Source organism: Acipenser ruthenus, chromosome 21, assembly GCF_902713425.1.
Source record: "Acipenser ruthenus chromosome 21, fAciRut3.2 maternal haplotype, whole genome shotgun sequence".
NCBI lineage: Eukaryota > Metazoa > Chordata > Actinopteri > Acipenseriformes > Acipenseridae > Acipenser > Acipenser ruthenus.
In genome coordinates, this window is record NC_081209.1 from 9912532 (window position 1) to 9928950 (window position 16419).

Genomic DNA, 16419 nt, shown 5'->3' on the forward strand with positions numbered 1-16419 from the left:
GTCTTCACAACAATCAGAGTTGTGGCACAGCAGGCTGATTTCACAAGCCTATTATGCCTCTGCCTACCTGTGTTAAAGGCTGCCACCTTTAAATGTGTAAAATCCTCTTTAGTTTACTACCAATACACGTTTAGAATAATTAACTATATTAACTATAAATATATATCTACCCTCATTGTCTTCCGGTCCATTATTAAACAACCTAGCCGTTCTCCATGCAAAAGTGAATTTCTTTACATATTTGCCACACCAACACTGGTACACAAGACTTACTGATAATTAGATGACAGGAAAAGCAGAAGTTTCAATATTTTTCCTTACCAGATTTCTTTTTTTTGTAAACCTTACTAAAGTGTATAATGCACCGATTAGCAGTGAATGTTTAAGGTTAACATTTGTAAGGCGATTTCATTTTTTTAAATTTAACATACCATTTTTTCTTTTTGAGATGACCTTGCTGCCAATGTGCAAATGTGAATGTGAAAAACTTACCTGTGTTTCAATGCAGATTGGGTCTCCCTAAGTGAAAGGAGTTTCACAAACTAGCCTCAGTGTAAACCAGTACAAAACCACCAGTGGGGCCCAAGCCTAATTAAGAAGTGTTAGGATTGCAGTCCATTGGAGTACGATTGCAGGCAGCTCCTTCGTGTTGCCCATACAATCTCCCTAAATTCCCTTGTTGGAAGCTCAATGTAGTCTCAAACTGGAACACAAACTATGACTGTTCTTTGATTTGTGGCAAAGGAATAATTTTTAATCATATGTACGGTGGGCTGTCATTAAACTAAGGCATGAAGGAATGAATACGGTAATTGCTAGGTTATATTTCGTAGTTATTTATGGGTGCAATGTTTAAAAAAAATAACCGGCAAACAAATAACCTACAGTTCTGAAGCAGGACAAAGTAAGGAAAACAGGCAAAAAAAAGTGTACTTTGTGTTCAAATTTATTAGATATTCAGTTTAGTTCCATTGCCTATATCTCTTACAGCTCACAAGTGAAACCGCAAAAAAGAAAGTGTGACATTTTACAGTCGCTACAAATTTCCCCTGAATTTCCACAGATGATTGAAAAAAACAAAAAAAAAAACATTTAAAATTATCCACAGTTCAGAAAATTAACAGTAGTCAATTTTGCAAGTAAGGTATTTTTTAATCATGATTATACTGTACATTTGCCACCCCCCCACCCCCAGAAAATGATGCTGTACAGAAAGTAAACTCCGTTTTTCAATGAGGTCAAGAAAAGGCGATGCCCTGCATATCTCATATTCCAGGGATAGACATACCTCTGATACTGATGAATTGGAAGTTAGTGAACATTAATACACCACTTTTATTACTGCTCACAGAGCTAGCTGTATCATCTGCATGGTAACAGGTATGACCCAGTGAGTGGCACAACTTTAGAACACCAACTGGACATCACTGCAGCTTGTAAATGTGCCACAGAAATTAAAATAAAAAACATCCGAGAAAAAAGACGTGCAAGTGCCTATAGCAATTATCAAATGCATGTTAAATTGAGATAAACTGCTACTAGATTTATAAAGAACAAATAAAATGTCTATCCCTAGACTCTCTCCCTTGTTGCGGCACATTGTAAATGAGCAAGGAAGAAACAGCAGGCTAGGTTTGAACAAGCAGCAGATTTCTGTCCCACATATTGGTTTCCTCATTAGATCCTTTCATAAAAGAGGATAGCAAGGAAGGTATGAAAAGATTAAATGTATAAGTCAAGCACTGCCCTGCCACGAAGCATGTCTCCTTTCAATTTATTGAAATAATAATGTTATTAAAAGCTGGAGGATCTTAATTACAAAAAAGTTTCAGAATATTTGCCCGAATAAATATGTAAAATTCAGCTCTAATGAACTTGATCCCACAGGGGGGCAGAATTACAACGCCTGGAGTCATCAGCAGCAGCATTTTGTAAGCAAAGCGCCTGTGAAATTTCTTATTCCATCATATGAAAAAATAATACAGCTTTCAAGAATATTTTGAGGGCAAGTGCTTGAGATAAAGTCCAGCAAAGAGAAATACAAACAAGCAAAGGCTAACCCTGAGCGCTTCAAACCTCGTTAACTAGGCTTCACTCGTCGCAGTACTTTCACGGTTTCCTGACCCAGCAATCATTTAACTGGACTCTCTCTGGCTGCCCAAGGCTACTACACGAGTGAAGACTCAAAGCTTCAGGCCATCGTCGGCCTTAACTTGCATCCAAAGGCAGAATAAACAGAAATACTTTCTAAGCTAGAGAGCACAACCTAACAAAAAGTCAGGTCTTCAGTATAACTGTAAAGCTGACATTTAAAACCTGGATTCAAAACAGAGATGGTGATAATATAAGGGGGGGGGGGGTTAAAAACAGAAATTAAACATGAAAACTGATGACATAGCAGACAAAAACAAGAAATAAAACATCAAAAAGGGGGGAAAAAATTGGTCCAAAACCTGGATGAGAAGATCTTACCAATTAGTATTTTTTGTTGCTAAGTGCATTTTATTTCTCTTAACGGGAGTCGTTGGATTGTTTTGAATTTAAAATGCTGCCCCTGGTATTTACAGTGAGTATTTTTTTCTATAGCTTTCCGCATTGTGAGGTCAGGTACAGTACTGTCGATCTCCTGTAACAAACCCCTAAATAATGTGAGAAGGCAACCGCCGTGAGCGATTGTCCTCATTCTGCGTTTGCTGCACTGGTTCCTCGCACTTGACCTTGTTTCCGAAGCTGTGGAGGGAAAAAAGGGAAAGAGAAAAAGGGAGAAGTGAGTTCAACATCAATCTTCCTAATGTTCTGTACTGAAAAAGACCGTCTGTGATCGAGCTCTTGGTGTGCTATATTGTTAGCAACTGGCAAGGTACATTTAAGCCTTGGTCACCAAAATGAGGCCCCGCCTTCCACATGAATAGCTGTCTGTGGGGCAACATGAAAAGCCAATAGAAGTATCAGAACCTAGAACTACAGTTTTATTTATATCCTTTAAACGTCGTCCTTATGGTGCCACCTGGTGAGGTCAAAGCTTCAGCAAGAGGGATCGTATGGTTAATTGCTTGAAGAATGAACATGTAAAGGTGGGCCCAATTAATCCTTACTGACTCTCCCCCAGGACACTCCTGCCTCCCACTTACAAGAAGGCCTTGAGTGAAAATGATAGCCTTGTGTAGCAGAGACTCTGACTACGCAGGAAAGTGTTATGATATAGGCCTTAGGACAGAAACAAAATGTGGGACTGAATTTTTGAAAATCTTTGTAATAAAACAAAATGTCTCAAGCAAAGGGCCTCATTTATTAAGACTTGCTCCAGTGAAATATTTTCTCTTTTTCATAGAATTTATCTCAGAATTTAACTTTGCATTGGAGCAATGTGGTGCAGATGGAGGCTGAGCACTCTCACACAGTACAGACTCTTTTCAAGAACAGAATTCCATTTGCATGTTAATCAGTGTCATTTGTAAAATCTGGAGCTTTTACTGTTGAGAACCAAACATGGGCTAGCAAGCCTCCACAACATGTCAAGCTTTGCAAGGAGACTGTAAGCATGAGTGAGTGCTGTCAACTGGGTCTATTTAAAACATAAATAGCATCAAATGCTATTTTAATGTGTATTTTTCTTGTTCCATTTTATACATGAAATCCTTCAGAGTTGTTCCGAGTTCTGCTCCTAAAATTCTGAGATTTAATTAGTACCCTATTGAGGTAGCTTTCAGCTATATTCACTACACGTTGAGGACAGCAGTCTTCCCATTTCACAATACTATGTGCTGATGTCTGCCTTCTCTATGCTGAAATGAGGAAATCAAAAATTAGCAGTCAGTCAGCAGTGCATTTAGCAGCAATCTACAGATTAACACTCCACAGTTTAACACTCCATTTGAGAGCTACCTAACCTTTCAGCACGTTCAAAAATAAAACATTAAAATGGCATTTGAAGCTATTGACTCAAACAAATTCTGCCGAAATAAATAATTATTAAATGTGAGCAGAAAGTAGTTGTGGGATTACACTCTCGTTATTTGACAGTAGCTTAACTAAATACATTTATGTTCTCTTTCATCTCAAAATAGCAGTCTGTCGAAATGAAATGTGTCATATGTAGCATAACAAATTGCCCGTAGCATATTACAAGCCAATTTGATGAAAAATCCTGACATAGCCTCCTTTAATGAGTGCCATTAGTACAAGGACAGGCTCTCTAGATAACTGCAGTTAGATATATTATTTGTAGGCTCCAAAGATACTTTTGAAACCAGAATATCTCCCCCCCCCCCCCCCCTGCATCAAAGGGTTTATGATCTGTTAGATTAGAACATAACAAAATTACCAATTCAGCCCATTTATGCTTCTCTTTTTCCTAGTAGCCAATTATCTCACAACTTGAAGGTCGGGTCTTAAAGGATCCCAATGATTCAGCATCAACAACATGGCTAGGTAACCCATTCCATACCCTCACCACTCTGAAGGAGTATCTCTTACCCTCCATCCCAAGTCACACCTCCACTTCATTTCTAACTGTGTCCTCTGGTCCTGGTTTCTATGCCGAGCTTAAAGTATTGGTTAGGATTAACTTTTTCAACTTATTACGATTTGGATGCATATAAGCATTTTACCCACTAAGGGCAGCAGTGTGGCGTAGTGGTTAGGGCTCTGGACTCTTGACTGGAGGGTTGTGGGTTCAATTCCTGGTAGGGGACACTGCTGCTGTACCCTTGAGCAAGGTACTTTACCTAGATTGCTCCAGTAAAAACCCATCTGTATAAATGGGTAATTGTATGTAAAAATAATGTGATATCTTGTAACAATTGTAAGTCGCCCTGGATAAGGGTGTCTGCTAAGAAATAAATAATAATAATAATAATAATAATAATAATAATAATAATAATAATAATAATGCATCTTAATTATGTTCTTCATTGCCCAAAAACACTACATATCAAATTTGTATTTAAATCAGAATATATCCTTGCTAGTTAGAAATTATTTTAAAAGGACTAAAGAGTTAATTCTAACCTGGGTCAGAATTGACCCCAAGTTTAATATGGGTTAAAAAAAAAACTCCTATTAAAAAAAAAATACAAGCAAGGAGAATAAATCAAGTTTTACAAAGTTGAACAGGCTAAATGAAGCAGTCAACATTTCTGAAAAATAATTCAGCAGAAAGTAACACCCACTATATTGGGAATCATCCAAAACAGCCCACCTTTCAAATGAATGGAAACATTGTCAAAAATAAAAAGGCAGGTAGCTTTGTCAGAATTATACCAGAAGGCATCCAGATAGTATAGCATTCATGTCTTTAAAAGGAACAATACTGTTTATAAAAGTGGTCATGCTTAATTTCATTTCTTGACAGGTGAATAAGGTGAGCAAATTATGAAATGAGGCAAACAGAAGGGAAGATGGCCACCACCTGGCAGTGACACTGAACTGCACTCGGTGACAACCATGGCAGCATGAAATGGGCAAAAACAATACGCCGCAATAAGACAGGAAATCGCCATGTTGTGCATGAGCAGGTATAAGAGGAGAAGTGGAGTCAACAGTAAGGGAGAATTCTGAAATAAATAATCAAATAAAGCATGACTTTTAAATACTAATAAAAATGTGGACACATACACTGGAGCTAAATGATAAATATGTAGTCATGCTACATATAGAACTTTGTATAAGTTGCTGCACCAGCAGATATCTGCTCCGAGAGGTCAGAGTGGGCTTACTGGCTGCTGTGACCCAGAGCGGGAGAAAAACTATGCTGAAACAGCACCTTATACTATATGCTTTAATAATATATAGTGAGGCAAGTACACCTGATTAATGTGAAGTCATACCCACCTGATACAAAGAGCCATCTCATACAAAGAAACATCAGATGGCTGTATCACATCAATATCAAGCTCTATTATACATTATATTACTATAACCCCTGAACATGGTATTAGTTAACTATAATTGAATTAATTTAAATGGGCCAGCTGCATCTGATTTAAGAATCTTGCCTCAGTTATCAATATTTTCCCAGATACTTCTTCCTGTACCTAGAATGTATTTATTTAATTATTACATTTATTGGTAATAAACACTGAAATTCCCAGGAAATTGTATATAAAACAGGGGTCTACCTAAATCGCGATTTCGTGGAAAATCGGTAAATTAAGGGGTCACCGTGAAATTCATTCAATTCTTTTAGGGGTCAATGCATACCAGACAAGTACGGAGAGAGAAGAAAAAAAAGAAACCTTGTTTAAATGAACTACTGCACAACGCAAGCGACGCAAACTACGTATCTTCCTTCTGTAGATCGGCTTTTTTTTTTATTCCTTTGCCACCCTGTGTGCATTGCACTTAGGCAAAATACTCTGTTAATACAAAAAATACTCTGTTAACGTTCAAATGACAACGATGTTTTAATCGGCCTATTAGTGCGTCTGTACTGGCTTTTCTGTGACCTGTACTGTACAGTAGGGGGTGGGACAAAGTCAGTGCTGCATTGTTTTGATTTTGGTTGCTAAAATCTAGTTTTCAGCATTGGAGGTAAAATACCAGAAATGGACGACAAAGCAAAAAAAAAAAAAAGTATATTTCGATTGATGATCGTGTCAAGATATTTCCCAAATAAACTGTACATGCAGATGGAGGTAATTGGCTTGCACATCTTGTAATGTGTCTTTGGAGAAAATACGATCAATCGCTATTTAGCTTCAGAATCACACATTAAACAAAAGGCTACTACAGAGGCTGCTGGACAGAACGTAAAATAAACAGCTTTCAGAAAACAAACTGGATAGTCAGCGCAGACAAAGTTTTCCTGACGGTTGTAGCCAAGTTAAATCAGTACTACAGGTACGATCCAGCACAGCCACCTCGCTTCAAACAACCTGCTGCTTACTTAGTAAGAATTTTAGACCAGAATAGGCACGTTTTCTTTGTTTTGACTCAGTACTAATAAAATAAATTATTGGATGGGACAAATAACATGATAAAGAACGTGCTGCATATATTGCCTTTATTAAAGTATGCCAGATGCACTTGGGTAACCGAGTTTCTAATCGATTTCCACATCTGTATAACTTGGCAAAGCTTTGCCTTACACTTCCAACCAATTCAGTCGATGCAAAACGTGCAGTCTCAGTGTATGGGCAAGTCCACGCCAGACACAGAATGTCGGCAGCAACTGCTGGGGGACGTTGCATGCTTGCCTTTTTTTTTTTTTTATAAATTTAGTCATCGCCAATTATTTTTACCCCGGTTTTCACCCCAATTTAGCATGCCCAATTATTATCTGTATCCCCGGCTCACCGCTCGCAACCCCCCCGCCGACTCAGGAAACGGAGGCTGAAACACGCGTCCTCCGAAACGTGCTCCTTCCAAGCCGTCATTTTTCGCACTGCAGATCCACAGCAATGCTACCAGACCTATAGTGCCGGAGGACAACACAGATCTGGCGGCTCCACTGCAGAGCCACAGGCGCCCTATCGGCCACAGGGGTCGCTGGTGCGCGGTGAGCCGTGGATTCCCCTGCCGACCTAAGCCCTCCCTACCCGGGCAGCGCTCAGCCAATTGTGCGCCGCCCCCTAGGAACTCTCGGTCACGGTCAGCTGTGACATAGCCTGGATTCGAACCAGCGATCTCCAGGCTATAGGGCACATTCTGCGAGGAGCGCCTTTACTGGATGCGCCACTCGGGAGCCCACTGCATGCTTGCCTTTAACAAATGACAGCACTCTGTTCCAGTAAGGAAGCAAGTACCACTATTTTTATATTGTTTACTTAGATTTATTTCATGTTTAAAAAAATATTAACTATGCAAATAAAATGTTTGCTATATATAGATAGATAGATATATATATATATATATATATATAGATATATATATATAGATAGATATAGATATAGATATAGATAGATATAGATATATAGATAGATAGATATATAGATATAGATATAGATATATATGAGAGAGAGAGAGAGAGAGAGAGAGAGAGAGAGAGAGAGAGAGAGAGAGAGAGAGAGAGAGGTACCACCTCCACACACTTCCATGTATTAGGGTCCAGCTCATGAACCTATGCGGACAGACAGAGAGAGAGAGAGAGAGAGAGAGAGAGAGAGAGAGAGAGAGAGAGAGAGAGAGAGAGAGAGAGAGAGAGATTAACATAAGGAAATGTACAAACAAGAGGAAACCATTTCGGGCCCATCCATGCTTGAACGCTTCATGGTAGCCGATTGATATCACAACATTTGTCAAAACGGGGTCTTAAAGGATCCAAGTGATTCAGCATCAAGATACCTCTAGTTGCTACTCAGAGGGTACTCCTACCAGAACACAATTGAAATCAAGAAAGCAGAGGACTGTCCCCATAAAGTTGACAGTACAACTTGACATGAAAAAACAATGTGGACCCTTATACACAAAGTGTCCATCCATCCCACTCTTGAACGCTATACCTATACCGATTTTCACCAAACTATCACCATATACTCACTCCTAACATCTTCAAGTATAATACTGCATTTGTATAGAACTTAAGAGTTCAAGTGAAAAAGATTAAGGACTTGTCTCCCAGTGCATTACTAGTTCAGGCTTTAAAATCTATTTTCTTAATAGTATTCACAACATTGAGCCCGATTTTGAACTGCAAGACAAAGCATGGCTTTCTATTTAGTACCCAATCACGCCCTGCGCTGTAGGTCACATGGTAACAGATCGCAGGGACCACTATAATTCTACTAATGCTAATAAGAGGCAATACAGTGGATTCAAACTATTGGTTAAAACTCCTTCAAAATTACAATTCATAGAAAAAATGTGATCTGTTTGATTTGCAGTCTGAAAACTGAACGGCTTTACATAGAAATACTGTAACCATCATTACTTTGAGCAGGATTTCTAAGGTTACTTGAATCTATCATGTTGCTTGTAACCTGTTTTTTTTTTTTTTTTAAAACTGCTTGACCCAGCATTGACCCAATATGACAGTACACCACACCATTTAGTGCCCAACATGAAAAAGCCCGAGATGATACAAGATTGCAAACATATGATTCAACTTGAATTGAAAACTGCAGGACCAGCCGGGGTTCCAGCCTCAGCAAGAAAACACATACATGTGGAAATCGGCACAACGTGAAGAAACACAATTCAGAATCATCTGAAACGTCACGCATACTGCTTCCACTCCTTTCACAGGGATCAAAAGGTTCACAGGTCGAACAATTAAGCCCCTGTAAACATTTCACAGGGGCATGTTACTTGTGTTAACCATGAGGCTGTGGCATGTAAACCTGCCTCGAGAGAGCAAGCATATTGCTTTCCCAGACCAGTTATTCTCCCATTTCCCTGGCCTGGGTTAGGAGGAGTTTCCTTATAGCGTTCCAATTTAAATTGTTCAGTTTCCAAAAGTGTAAATGCATCATGCTCTCATAGTTGAATGTACTGTAGACTTTTTCTAGTGTAATGTACTAATCCAAACCACAGTAAATCAGAACAGATATATAACCTGAACCATGCTATCATAATGAAATGCATGCCTTTAGCAGCTGTAGAAACCAAGCTAAAACTATCCTAGTCCTACCATATGTATGTAAAATATTTACAGCTTTTAAATATATATATTTTTAAAGGTGTATTACTGTAGATGACCTAGTATTAAAACATTAAAATATAGATTTTTAGTACTCCAAACAAATTATAATTTGAACAGGGTTTGAATTAGTGAGACTCGAGTGTACTTATTTTAAAATGTATCAGTAATTCAATTATATCTTAGCTAGGTAATTGGCCAGATTTGTATTGGAATACAGGTCAGAAGTTGCCAGCTAAACAGCCAGGAAGGACACACATATGAATAATGTTAATGAACATTAACAAAATCAACTAATGCTTTTCAGACTGTAGTCAATCCTTACAAATGCTGGCCTGCAGTACTTTTTTTTATTTAAAGCGTTGTTCTACATTGCATCAATATTTGGCTTTACAACAGTTTAAACTTGTGCTGTGCATTATTTTCTATTGTTTTCTATATCAATAGCACAAAGACGATTTAAAAAATATATACCTTATACTAGAAATGTATACCATTAAGTTAAAATACATTTACTTTAATAAATAAAAATCTATCTATAAAGCAATTAGTGTGATCACACAGCTGACTACAGCATTCTCCTAAAGCATTTCTTAGGAGAATTTCTAAGGATAACAGTAATAACATACCATTTTGTCTCGCCACTATTTAAAATCCCAGTGACAGAAATGGAAGCAAAATACCTGCGCTTGCAGAGTAGGGATAATTGTGATTGTTTGAAATGAAATGCTCATCACCAATGCGTTGCGTTCTGATCTCCCTCCTCCTTCCATAAACTTACACAGCCTGCCTCTGAACCTACAGAGGACTCTCCTAATCATCCGCTGCCGACGTTCCTCGAACAGAACCCTTCTTACGCATCTAGACGTAAAATAAAACTGTCAGCTAGCAATCACAAGCCTTGAAGTGTAGCTGGGTTAGTATGGACAGAGAAGAGAACTGGAGCGACGAATGCCTGTGGAGAACTCATCCCCACTGGTGCCGGAGCCCAGTTCATTCATGGGTTAGTACAGTTTCTATTGTGGCAACACAATGTGGAAGGAAAGCAGCTGGTAAAATAACATGCATCTGCAATGGCTGGATTAAATATTTCAAATGAGTTGGCAAAATGATTAATAGAATGCTGTGATACAGGCACCATGAGACAGCGCAAGATAATGTCATGCGTTTCTTGTAAACTTTGCAGGGTGTTCTGGAACACTAAGAGTCTCACACACACACAGATAGAGTGACAATGTTGAATGTTGGTAGTCTTGGAATGTTGTGGCCCAATATACCTCCATCAATTTCACTGCAATGTTGAAAAGTGACTTCTTTCTAACCACAGCATTTGCTAGGCTAAATTAAATGTTCTAATGCTTTCCTTTCACTTTTGTGGTGACACAAGTCAAAATCTAATAACCGGAATAGCATATTCATTCCACCTTTAGGTTTACTTGTACCAATGTCAGTGGTACGCTGTGTGGCCTAGCTCCTTTGTGGAATGAATAGACTTCTGCATACATAGATCTAACCATACACTTGATTCAAAGGGAAACAATATATTTATCATAGCAATTACTTTTGTAGAAAACCCAAAGACATGGGGGACTTTTATAAACTACACAAAACATTTCTTAATGTAAAAACCAAAAGTTAAGAGGAGGAACTATAGGACTAATTTGACAGAATTGAAATTGGAAATTGAGAGAAATGCTTCAGAAATATTGTTCCCCTTTAGTTTAACATCAGTATTATTATATTAAAAAGTATTATTAGCGTAACAAAATTAAAGTCTACCAAAAGTGCACTCTGCAAAGGTGTTGGTAAATGTAACATCACGCCACTAAATCCATCTCTAAGTAAAGCCGGTCTTCCTAGTACTATGTCGAAAGGTGGTTCTACACTGGACAGGAGCAAAACATTCCGAAGCGACTGGGATAGATGAGTGTGACTACACCACCACCAGCGATGCCAGCAGCCAGTCTTGGTGGCGTGAGTGTGCCCACATGAACAGAAATAAATGTCAACAAATTCGACACAGGTCAAAACACAAATCCATGTGGCACATGGATGACGAGAGACTGATTCATGAAGTGCAGCGGTATCCTCTGCTCTATGATTGCTCATTAAATGCAAATCAAGACAAAAAAGGGCAATACCTGGCAGAACATCGCAGGCATTATTGGTGTGTCTCGTAAGAGCATTTAATATATCTACTGCAATTAAATCAGGAAGCCTTTCTAGAACCCCCAGATCCACCAGTGTATAAAAACCTAAATATATTCTTTGTCATATCATAACATTAATACCAATATTTTATTAATCATGTGTACACTTTGGACTCTCCTTTTTGGCACTAAAGAGATGCATGGAATCATACAGAAATAAATATGGACAGGCTCACGTGAAAGATTCCCGCCTTGGAGCGTTCGCGTTTGATAAAAACTCACTCACATCCAGTGCAGAACCGCATTAACTGAAGTCTTTCTTCCTAGCTCCAAGTGACTGACACCTGAGCAGAGTTGTTACTGTCTTAGCCAGCTAATAAAAAGGGCCTTTCAGGAATTCTGTACCTCTTCAAGCTCTTTTTGTGTCTCGTCCTCCATTCTCCGGATATCCGCCATCGTCAGCTCAACCCATCTGTCAATCCAGCAGAAGAGCTGGCGATGGAAGTTGGTGAAAATCCTCTTCTCTTGCTGAAAGTAACAACATGAAGGAAACGCAACATTACACATGGGTTCCATTTACCAGAACAAAGCAGAATTCAAATGAAATACCTCGAGTTAAAATAACTCAAATACGACCCTCACTAGCAGAATCAAGAAAGACAGACGAGGAGAACAACAGCTCTGATCTCTGTGGTCAAGCAGACGCAACTGTGTAACCCGCAGCTCTGTATTCTGACAGTGATAGACTGCATGCCCATACCAGAGGAAAACCAGTGCACATACAGAAGTCTCTCAATTGTACCACAGCACAGTACCTCAAAGATTAAAACTGTGTGTATACAAATGTAGTTTATAGAGAAATGCAATTATGAAACATGAAGAGGAGTCTGATACAAGTCTGGTTAAGAATGGTGCAAAATCAAGATTGGTACCGTGTTCACACTGTAGAGTGTGACAGACAGACGTATTGAATAAGGATCCTTAAAACTCAACTGCGTGCATCAGTACCATGCCGTAAAAAAATAATAACCAGAAACAGATTTTGTGTGTGAGGTGTAGAAAAGAAAAAGGAGCAGCTCTTCAAGAGACATTACCTTGTGGATGAAGTGCTCAATTTTGTTCTGCAGGCCCCACCACTTGAACTTGACAGTCACCAGCTTGTAAGCACACATTCGAGGACAGTCCTGGTTGCCAGCTAATTCTTTCTGTTAACAGGGAAAGAAAACTACAGTTTAAATGTTACAGAAAATGTTACAGCCCATGACGTATGCTGGTCAGAGCTGAGGGTTTACTGATTTGCAGCTGGACTTGCTGGTTCTTGTGTGAGAAGCAGGCTCAATAAAAAAATAGGTCCATTAATTCCTTTACCGTAAAGTTCTAAAAAGTAACTGTTTGTACATCTTGATTGAATCTATTGTGCACAAATCTTGTGCAGGTTTTATATGCCTGCTGGGTGCCCAGTAAGTGTAAATAAGTGTTCCAATAGCTGGCTTCAGCAGCGATAACATTTGTAATCCTGTTCTCTCGGACAGTTTGGTGTCAGTAGCATGATAAGCTAGATCACCATGACCAACATTCACAGTACTGTAGAAAAACAGCTTGTAACACATGATTATGCGTAGCTTATCAAATTCAGAGAACTAGTTCTCAAGATACAGCTTTCAACAGGCCAACCAAACAAATCTGTAAAAGTAGGTTTTGACAACACATTCAAATACCTGTGCCAAATTCCACAACAATTGTGGTCCTCAAGACTGGGAAAAATGCAAGCGTGAAACACATGCCTCCATTATATCCAAATGCACCATATATTGTCTCGTGTGTATACATATCACTGTATATTGTGAAGTGGGGTGATCATATTGGACTTTTAAATGACTACATCAGACATGAGGGGTGTTTCATTCAGAATGAAGTTATGGAACGGGCTACCTAGTCATGTTCTTGAGACAGAATCACTTGAATCTTTTAAGACTCAACTTGACAAAGTTTTGATAACAAATCAGCTACTAGAAACCAGATCAGCTTATAAAGGCTGACTGGCCTCTCATTCATACATTTTCAAATGTTCTTACATTAACACCAAATCCCCTTCATTTTGACTAAAAGGAGGGCAAAAAGGAGACATAAAAGGAGGGCAAAAAGTGTTGAAGATCTTTTGCTACTTTTTAAAACAATGTTTCAGATTTAAAACATTGGACCATTTCTTCTAGGTATCTAATTTTCTCTACAGAATCTTGAGCCCGATTGCAGCTAGACTGTTGGAGGGAACCTGGTAGTTATTTGATACCAGGAAGCAACAGATGCAACTATCTTTCAAATAACTTAAATGAACAAAATACAAGCTAAAGACCAAATCAATATTCAAAACAGAGGAAAAATGAGGGCCAAAGTGCTAATAAAAGTAAGAAAGTGGATTTAAGCCCCCAGATTGTTTCAGTCTCACTGTCGAAGAGGTCTTGGTAAAACATGAATTTAACAATTCATCTTATTCAAATGCCCTTCGATTTTCCCTCGAGCAGCAAGATGATTGGAGGTTAACACTGTGAGATGGCTCAGACATTGTAAACCTATTTGTGTTGCATTTCTCTCTTTGCTCAGGAAAAAACTATCAAAAAAGCTATGAAATGTGGAAAATGAAAGCTGTAATGGGATTTACCTGAAAAGTCATATGATCAGAGCTACTTTTCGGATGGCTTTGAATTGTTTTGCTACATTGTACAGACTTCTAACAAAACCAATAAAAAACACAAGTTAGATTTTGAGCATGTTAATGGCATAACAGTGCACATAACTTTGATGAGCTGCCCTGCTTAAAACTTTAAAAATGTATCTTGTTTTTTCTTCAGGTTTCATTTACACCTTGCCCCCACGTGTCAATGAATGGTTGTATAAACAATCTTAATAATCTCTAGACAGCCCTTCATTGTAACAGGATATCATTTTATACATAGCTGGTTCCACAAGCCCCTATTAGCACTAACCAAGTGAACATTAGATAGTCCAAGATCAGTGTTAATCGGAGTCTGTAAAGGCAGCTCATAAGAGTATCATATAGGGTTGTTGTATGTATATTTCTGTAGTGGGGTGAAAATCAGCTTGTATCTTAAAGCACCCTATACTGTATTCATTTTTTTTTATAATAGTTCAATCGATACAGAAAAGAGACTAAAGCCCCCCGTAAATATAAATGAGCCAATGACCTTTTATAACTATTTTATTTAAGATCAGAATTAACTTGACTGCTTCGGAAAACTGTCTGGGGCACAACGAACAGTATTCATCCTGTCGCCCCCACCTCCCAGTAATAATTTCTCTTTCTTTATTTAAGTGAATCTGTCAGCTCAACACTGAGATTCCACCTTGAGGAGAAGGAACTGCATCTTTTCTTTTACAAATAAAAACAACTGACATGACCTCTGTAGGCCTCAGAGGTACTGTCTAGAAGACAAAGTAAAGTTGTCGGAGTGATCTTTTACCCTGCAGTGACTTCTGTTGAGTAACTGCCTGTATTTGATGGCAGCAGAGGATCCTAACAGGGCAGAGAAGCACAGATGAAAAGAGACAGTTACGAGTGATGACATTTCCTCCTCCAACACTGCCCCAGACTGCCGAATGTCTGTTTCCTTTCCGGGTAGCTGGCTTGTTGCCGGTGAATATGTTTTATTTTTTTCTCCCTCTCTCTGTCCCCCCTTCCTTAGATAATTTTGGTAATTATTTAAGTGGGTTTGCTTTGGCAGAAAATGACCAAGAGCAATGTTAAACACCGCTGGCACTGTAGTGTTAGAATTTAAAGATGTATGGTGGATACACTAGTGATTTTCTGTCAAGGGTTTATTCTACCATTCTCTGATCTCTAGATTAGATTTTTCCAGGCGGTTTTGTCAATGAATGATTATTTCCAAGCCGTTAAACAATCGGAAAAGGTGGCAAACCTGGCACAACTGGCTTTGGGTTATCTCATTTTGAAATGTCCAATTAGTTTTAAAACAGTTGAAATATTTAAGGCTGCTTGAAAGGCGTCCTGCAGTTCAATTTATTTTTAAACTGAAAAAATGTGTGCGATTGTGTGTTGAAACTATCAGTTCTGTAGATACTGCCTATGTAAAGTGATCAGGAAAACAAAACCACCACCCAGAGAAAAGGTGATCCACATTTTCTGTTTTGCAATCCTCAGCTTTGACCATGCTTTCAGAGGACATTCAGACCCCTTTGACAGCTGCAGTTGTAGCAGGGTGAAATGCATCAGTTTAGCTACTAGAATACTAAAAGAGACTAACTGTACACATCCCTCTGTAGAAACACCTCTGACATGCATCTTTGAATACACTCGAATAGCTGGTTTTACCTTACCCAAGATAACATTAGGAAGTTCAAGATTAGTGCTAATCAACGTATGTGAAACCAGCCGTAAGCATTTAACACTTGGAACATGTTTAAATATTTTACTACTGTGTTGCTATCCAGAGCTGCAATTTTCAGTTTGGTAGTGGCTAGTTGCATTAACATAATAACTGTTATCCATACAAAATTGGACTGTGCTTTTCCAGTTACTTCATACAAAACAAAAAGAGTTCAATTACTTCAGATTGATATACCCATCTGCACTTCATAGCAAATTCAAAAGGATAAAATGTCCAGCAAATAAGAAGCCACTTTGTGTGTATAATACCTCTTTTCTACCAGTCATTT

At 38.5% G+C, this 16419-nt stretch overlaps 1 protein-coding gene across 1 annotated transcript in view; it reads right to left on the minus strand.

Moving 5' to 3' along the window:
• Window positions 1–928: 928 nt before the first annotated feature.
• LOC117428239 (phosphatidylinositol transfer protein beta isoform) overlaps window positions 929–16419 on the minus strand; it is a 70673-nt gene continuing 55182 nt past the window's right edge. Inside the window, exons 9-11 of the mRNA XM_058994783.1 lie at window positions 12822–12932; window positions 12133–12255; window positions 929–2730 (exon numbers count right to left, since the gene is read on the minus strand). Coding sequence (XP_058850766.1) covers window positions 2680–2730; window positions 12133–12255; window positions 12822–12932 — 285 coding nt within the window. The 3' untranslated portion in view covers window positions 929–2679. The remainder of the gene's footprint in view (window positions 2731–12132; window positions 12256–12821; window positions 12933–16419) is intronic.